This window comes from Phacochoerus africanus, chromosome 5, assembly GCF_016906955.1.
Source record: "Phacochoerus africanus isolate WHEZ1 chromosome 5, ROS_Pafr_v1, whole genome shotgun sequence".
Classification (NCBI taxonomy): domain Eukaryota; kingdom Metazoa; phylum Chordata; class Mammalia; order Artiodactyla; family Suidae; genus Phacochoerus; species Phacochoerus africanus.
The window spans coordinates 105,653,053-105,661,252 of NC_062548.1; the positions used below are offsets into that span (position 1 = coordinate 105,653,053).

The 8,200-nt window shown below is 40.4% G+C and overlaps 1 protein-coding gene across 2 annotated transcripts in view; it reads left to right on the plus strand.

The window, feature by feature from the left end:
• Positions 1–6,023, plus strand: part of CDKL4 (cyclin dependent kinase like 4) — a 46,700-nt gene extending 40,677 nt beyond the window's left edge. For both annotated transcript variants that reach the window (XM_047782230.1, XM_047782231.1), the window contains exons 9-10: positions 1,362–1,496; positions 4,210–6,023. In XM_047782230.1, coding sequence (XP_047638186.1) covers positions 1,362–1,496; positions 4,210–4,311 — 237 coding nt within the window. In that variant the 3' untranslated portion in view covers positions 4,312–6,023. The remainder of the gene's footprint in view (positions 1–1,361; positions 1,497–4,209) is intronic.
• The last annotated feature ends 2,177 nt before the right edge of the window (positions 6,024–8,200 follow it).

An 8,200-nucleotide genomic window follows, 5' to 3' on the forward strand; every position in this document is an offset into this window, starting at 1 on the left:
CAAAATCAGAGCTTTGCAAACACCATAGCCCCATACCAGGGCCAAAAGGGACAGTCAAAGAATAAAGTCTAATAAACAGCATAAGAAACTCATCTACGACCAGTCTGCCATTCATGCTTGACCAACTGAGGCTATGCCAAAAAGTGTGACTCTTCCATTCAGCGTGGATACTGAAACGCTTTAGTGGGATAGAGATGGAGATACTAGTAAGGGTATCTATCTTTAACAACCAATTAAGCTATATTCATAGCAGTGGCTTCCATATCACTCATCATAGTGACTACTCATCAAAATCAGCTTTTTAAAAATACACATTCCAATAAATAACCTCAGATTTACAGAAGCTGAATCTCTGAATAGGACCTTGGAATTTGTATCTTTAAACCTCCCCATAGGTGATTATGATAAGCAGCCCAGTTTGAAACTCTGATCTGGAAACTGGAGCCACCTGGATGACCTAGAGTCAGCTTTGTAGAGCCACCTTTGTGCTAGTGCTGGTCACTGCCCAGGTGCTATCCAGGGTGCTGGATTCCTTCAGTCTGAGTCCTCCTGAGACTCAGAGCCCAACACTCTGAGCTCTCCAACTGTCCTTACCCTGCTCCACTGGACCTTATCTGCCTTTTACCTGTCTCACTGCTCTGACCTACCCTAACTCAGAACCCTGTAGGCCCTGTCCTGGAAGTCTAACTTTTCAACCTTGTTCTGGACAGGTTGGTGATACACCTGCAATTTAGCAAAACCTGCAAGGGTTTGGGGAGGATATCAAGCATTGCAAGCCCAATCCATTCTCAGCTGTCTTCTCAAACTTCTCACACGTATTAGATTCACCCAGAAGGCTTGTTAAACACAGATTGCTGGATCCTAGCCCCATGCTTTTGATTCAGTAGGTCTGGGGATGGACCAAAGAATTTGCATTTGTAGCCAATTCCCAGGTGATGCTGATGTAGCTGGTCCAGGAACCTCATTTTGTGGCATCTGACAAACTGTTTTGACAAGTGATGAAGAGATGTCCTTGGTGAAACATACCTGATCTACATTTATCACCTTCGAGATAAAAGACTTCAAAGACTTCAAAAGACTTCGAAGTTGCAAAAGAAGAATAATTCTAGTTATTAACAAGTTCCAAGTACTGGATAACATACAGACTCGAAGATTTTCTAAATTTGTATCTGCTCTATCAAGTTACTATTCAGGGACAGAAATTATGCTGTAAAACTGGGTTGCGATGATTGTTGTACAACTATAAATATAATTAAGTTCATTGAGTTGAAGAAAATTAAAGTTATTATTCAGAGTCTGGGAGCATAGTAACAAAACAGGCCCACTTTTAATACCTTCTCTGCTCTTCTTGTCTTCCAAAGGAGTGTCTGAAGATGAATCCAGATGACAGGTTAACCTGTGCCCAGCTCCTGGAAAGTCCCTACTTTGATTCTTTTCGAGAGGACCAAATTAAAAGAAAGGCACGTAATGAAGGAAGAAGCAGAAGACGTCAGCAGGTACCTCCATTCAAAAGTTAAAGTGCCATAAAAACGGTTCTTTTTTCCCTTTTCTACCTTTCAAAGTGAGACTAGGCAGACACTAAGACCATTTCTTTGCACGGGTTTAGTTGTATTTGTCCAATAAATATTGGTGATTGATGTAATAAAACCGTGAAAACCATGAAAATGTCCAGGTTGTTGCAAAATCTTATTCTAAATACACTTAAATCAAGTTACTGTAGTACAACTCCTTTGTTGCACTGATTGGATATTCCCCTGCCAGGCCGTGTACCCAAAACACAACCAGCATTATGGAAGAATCTCAGTACCTTTCCGTAGCCTCCAGACGCACAATAAAGGAAACTTGACCCTTCTATCTTTTCACCCATGACAGGCACCTTAGTGTGCCTTTCCTAGGCTTTTCCTGGAAGCCAAGGACAAGCTCTGGCCAGACACAAAGGGATGAAACTCAGATATCTGAATCTGAGAACCAAATCCTGTCCTAAAATGTGCTATCTTGCAGAATAATATGGTGACTATCAAGATGAACCTAGATTCCATGGCTTATTAGGCAGCTACCCTTTACTTGCTTTCGGAAAACCTGAAGTTAAAATGTAAACTCCAGGGAAGTCGATTTCTTTGGGTTTGGATTTTTTTCCCTTCTCCAGCACCTAAAACAATATCTGTCACATGGAAGGTGCTTAATAAATATTATCCAAATAAGTAAATAAGTGCACAATGCTTATTAATAAGCCAAGACAGTCATTTTCCACTTTTCAGAGACCTTTGTCACATTTTGACTGCTTAATCCTCCCGCCTTTGACCTACACTTTTGTTCACTTATCCTCTCATTAGCATCTTTACTGTAGAGGAAGAATGTAGTCTCTTTTAATAGTTAAAATAGAAATTTCTTGGGAGAGAAAGATCAAGCTAATCAATAAGATGACAGGTGAGGATGAATTTCTGTGCGTCCAAAGTCTTTATCCAGGGAGTTCCCACCATGCTCAGTGATAACGAAACCAACTAGTATCCATGAAGACACAGGTTTGATCCCTGGCCTCGCTCAGTGGGTTAAGGATCCGGCATTGCCGTGAGCTGTGGTGTAGCTCACAGATGTGGCTCAGATCTGGCGTTGCTGTGGCTGTGGTGTAGGCCGGCAGCTGCAGCTCCGATTCAAACCCTAGCCTGGGAACCTCCATATGTCTCAGGTGCTGCCCTAAAAAGACAAAAACCAAACAGAACAAAATCTTTATCCAAAATAAAAATCTACATTTTTATTACACAAGCCATTTTACCATTAACTGTTAAAGTTATGTGTTTGTGAGCCAAGTCCAATACAACTTACTTAAATAACCAAAAAATTAGAGTTTGTTCAAAGAAGTCTAAGGCAGCGACTTGAAATACAGTGTGAATTTTGTGTGAAAACACTGTCCCCTCAAAAACATCCCACCAGCTCCCCCACCTTTGTCCTGGGAAGATGAAGGGCAGCGAGGCTGCATCCTGCTTCTCGGTCCCTGATTCACTTTCTTCCACACTTGCCTCCAGGTAGGTGGAGATGCTGCCCTGCCCTTCCTGTAAATCTGCAGGTCACAGCTATGCTGCCCTTTCCTTGATATGTGGTGGCGCATCTGATACAGATGAGAAACTCTACAGAAGGTCTTCCCGAAGACCTAGGACAGCGGGAGGAAAAGAAACACCAAAGGCAGCATGCACCTAGATAAGCCCATTGACAAAGCTGAAGTCGCATTCTGTGTCCTTAGCCATCTGAATCCTGACCACCTCTATGTGGCAGCCCCACTAGAGCCCCCACCACAAGACCACGCCCAAACATCTCCCTCCACCAAGTGGCGTCCCTAGAGAGCAAGGCCAAGAGAAAGACAGGGATGTCTTTCAAGTTCTGGTTTTCTTTCTGAGCAGGCACCTCTTTCCTGGACATTTTACCATATCAGAAAATAAACTGAAAATTCAGAAAGATCTTTCCCATGCAGGGTGGTTTCACCTTGTGAGTTCAAATGTCTACATCAATCTTAGTGTTTTTGTTGCCGAGTGGATGACCAACAATTTCCTTAAGACTAAATATTGTTGAAAGTTGATAGTGAAGAGGTTTTAAATCTTTGGTGTTCTGCCAATATCCTAAAATTAATATCTCAAATTAAAAATTTGAGGTGAGTAGAATGTCGACTCATGGAAGTACTTTGTAATAGCTGGTAGGCCTCTATCTTTTATTTTATTTTATTATTATTTATTTGTTTATTTATTTTTTTGCTTTTTAGGGCCGCACCCATGGCATATAGAAGTTCCAGGCTAGGGGTTGAATCGGAGCTACAGCTGGTGGCCACAGTTCACGGCAACGTCAGATCCTTAACCTACTGAGCGAGGCCAGGGATCGAAACCGCAACCTCATGGTTACTAGTCAGGTTCATTTCCGCTGCGCCACAACAGGAACTCTAGGCCTCTATCTTTTAAACACCAACTAGATACTCAGGAATGAGTTTGTTGAGATAAATTATAGTGCATCTCTGAGAATCCTAGAATAAATAATAGAAGCTAATTTTCAAGTGTCAGAGAATCATAATTTTTGGAAAGGTAACCTTGCTTAATTTTAAAATTGATGTCTTTTGACATCCTTGCACCATATGTATCCTTTTTGTTTTACTACCTTTAAATCGAACTGTACGAATAGGAATTGTTTTCAATTTACTTTCTTATTTTTGTCTTGTTCTGCTATTAGAATCAGCTGTTGCCTCTCATACCAGGAAGCCACATCTCCCCCACACCTGATGGAAGAAAACAAGTCCTCCAGTTAAAATTTGATCATCTTCCAAACATTTAGGAAAATGTTCTTTCAAGTGGAAAGTAATTTAATACGTACACATTTTTGTACAAGAGAGATAGGGATTCTTAGTGTTTCAAATGCAAATGAGCCATATGAAAATTAAGATGCTTTCTAGAATTGTTTTGCTCTGATCATTACTGATTTCTCTGCCTGTGCTTTTTACATGCCAACTTTATATTTTAGAACGTTTTCTTTAAATGTTATAAAGTCTGAAACTGCACATATGGAGGAGACATTTTCCATTTCATCAGAGCAGCCCCTCCTGAGGCGATTTGTATTGAGAATTTGTGAGCTTATGCTTTGATTTATGAAAAAGACTTGCATATATCATCTTGCTTCAGCTGACCACCTAATGTCTTAGAGCAATATCAGATAGCTTGCCTAGCTATTGTTTGTGCAAGGAATGGCATTACGTTTCCGCATTTTAATTCACTCTTATTGTAACCAAGTCTGTGAAATAATGCTAGTGTTTTATTCTGTGTTTTTATCTTGGTTTAAGAAAGGAACCTTGAAATGTCGTCTAGGTTTATTCCTTAATTCCAGGGCAGACTCTACTTTCTCTGTTTCCTGAGACATGGACGATTCTATTTTTAAAGCTAGGTAGAGAAAAGTCCATACATTTACATAGAAAACAATGGATGAACTACAAGGAATTACCATTCTTGTGACGTAACACCTAGGATAATTGACTGCTGCTGTCCTTTAGTGCATCACAGTTCCTTAGCCTTTTCTCCTCCTGACTAAATCATCTCAGTACCTAAGCATAGCCTCCTGGGGTATTTTCTCAATCTCTCACTGTCAAGACCCTCTTCCAAACGCTTGCATCTATAGCCTGTGTAAACTTGTGTAGCCCTAGCCTTGTGCATCTTGGTCAGGTCGGGTTTATAAACACTTCCAAGAGCAGGGAGATTCTCTCTCAGTTACCTTCACTTAGTCTCTCATCAAACAAAACACCTCCATAAGTGAGCCACTCTTTTCCCAAGTAAACTTGACAGACACACCCATAATGCATATATGCATGCATATATATAAATACGTACTTAAAAATTTTTAAAGAATCATAGTAAATGCCTTTTATCTTGAACATCTAAAAATGATGCAGAATATTTGAAAGTACTTTTAGTTCAGTAAAAAGGAGCTCTTGTAAAATAATAGCGTGGGGCTGTCTATCACCATCTGTCGTAAAGGCACAAAACAGTGCTGTCTCTATCAATAAATTTTAAGAGTATTTCATGAACTCTGTTCTGCTCCTGGATCTAGCATGCTCACCTGAACATTGTCAAATTTTGCAAATATGCATAATTCCAGAAATTCCTGTATTTGGCACCAAGACACCAAGCATAAATTGTTATGAAGAAGATATAGTAATACCTTATGTTCATCTCTAAAAGTCTATTACACATATAAACGTGTCTCTGGAAACTTCCAGAGAATCTCATTCCGTTACTTGGGTGCATCTCTTTATTAAGGAATCATGACATCTAAACAAGAGTTCCTTGCTCACTGGAAGGACATTTCAAGTGGGCTTATTTGGATATTTAACATTCTTAGTTATTCATGTGACTATAAGCTGCTAGGATCTTTTTGTTTTCACCTTATTATCCAGAATGTGCCTCTTCATATTTGACTGTTTCTTGAGTTTTTAGTAAGATGATACTACAAGTATAAGGAAAATGAGAAATAAAAGATAAAAGGCAACTCTGCTTAAAGATTTCTTTTTAGCTTTCATTGTGTGTTTTTTTTTTTTTTTTTTAGTCATTTAAGCCTTCTGTTGCCAAACCCCTCAGGCTTCTCCAGCTCTCCTAAATGTATTTATAATATGTATAAGATACACACACACACACACATCATATATGCAGAAATTAAGACAACACACAAGACTCCACTATCCATTTTATAATTGCTTCAAACAAGAGTGGAGTTTTTGGCAGAGGTTAGTAGGGTAACTCTCCTCTCTTAGTTTTTGCTTATGTTTAAGAATCAATTCAAACTAGCATTTCTCTCTCAGTTTTTTTCCTTAGACAAATCCATCATTTAGGTATCACTGGAGAGAGGAGAGAGGAACATGTCTAATGCTTAGAAAAATGTTCTCATAACAATCATATTACCTTGAAGAAAAGGAATCATTTTTTTTCTTTTTTCTTTTTTTTTTTTTCTTTTTAGGGCCACAATCTCGGTGTATGGAGGCTCTTAAGCTAGGGGTCGAATAGGAGATGCAGCTGCTGGCCTTCATCACAGCCACAGCAGTGGGGGACCTGAGTCATGTCTGCAACCTACACCACAGCTCCTGGCAATGCCAGATCCTTAACCCACTGAGCGAGGCCAGGGATTGAACCTTCGTCCTCTTGGATGCTAGTCCCGCTGGGCCACGACAGGAACTCCAAAAAAGGAATCTTCTGATGACATTTACTTATCTTTCCCTGGGTGAACCAGGCTGTGGAGCACCCCAGCTGCCTGTATCACTTGGGGGCACACATCTCAAAGCGAGACTCTTTTCTCTTTGAAGTATGTCCTTCTCACCTCCCTGCTACACCAATTCCCTCGCATTTCTCAGCCGCACGGAAAACAGCTGCACTGGTGCCCAGATTAAGTAATGACTTTTGTAAAAGTGATGCCCCAGGCTCTTCAGAGAAGCCCACAGGATTCTGTAACCATACATTTCCTTTTACAGTCTTGCAGTTTCTGGCTTACCTGGGCCTTGTCTCACCTGTGCCAGCTTCCAGGCCTTTTCATTTATTTATAGAGCTCTTTCCCAGTGCCATCCAAATTCTGCACCGTCACGGTGAGTGGCAAACCTGAATACTCTTTGTCCACCTCTGTGTGACCTTTTGGCACCCTGGTCCCTCAGACTTTTCACACAGGTGTCCCTGGAATCTCCAAGTCCATCCTTCCTCCTTCTTTCTTTTCTTTCTCTTTCTTTCTTCCTTCCTTCCTTCCTTCCTTTCTTTTCTTTCTTTCCTCTTTCCTTCCTTCTTTTTCCTTTTTCTTTCATTTCTTCCTCTTTCTCTCTCTTTCTTCTTTTCCTTTCCTTTTTCTTCCTTTCATTTCTTTCTTTCTTTCTTTCTTTCTTTCTTTCTTTCTTTCTTTCTTTCTTTCTTTCTTTCTTTCTTTCTTTCAAAGAGCACTTTACAGAGAATTAAAAATGCAGACCTTACTTATTCTTAGTACTTCTGCTTCTTCAGGGAAAGACATTTGATTCGACTGAATCAGCCTTCTGAGCTTCTTTGCCTGGACTCTGTCTTTGGTCTCCATTTCATTCCTGGTGATATTTCAATGTAATTGTTGTGACGTCTTTTCCCAACCACAAAGCCCATGTGGGAGTCACTTTTTGAAGTTTGTTTTAACTAGACCAAATCATTAAAAAGTTATGTTGAAGAGGCTTTTGAATACTTTGGATGAGGGAGATGATTGCAGAGAGGGAAGAACAAAGCTCCCAGGGCAGGGAAAGAAGAGGTGAGCAGAGAGCAGCTCTTCCCTGTTCTAAGATAGTTATCTCATAGCTCTTCGATTGCTCTCACAGAGTCCCCAAACTACAAGACATAAGAAAATTAATATCTTATTTTTAGTAAGATGAAAAAAAAATTTTTTTTCTTTTTAGGGCTGTACCCTTTGCATATGGAGGTTCCCAGGCTAGGGGTTGATTCAGAGCTACAGCTGCTGGCCTGCACCAGAGCCACAGCAATGCCAGATCCGAGCTGTGTCTTCGACCCACACCACAGCTCACGGCAACACTGGATCCTTAACCCACTGAGTGAGGCCGGGGATCGAACCTGCGTCCTCATGGATGCTAGTCAGATTCGTTTCCACTGAACCATGACAGGAACTCCAAGATGAAAAAAATTTAATTCTGAACATGTTTTGTGGTCCTTTAGCATACTTGCCATAG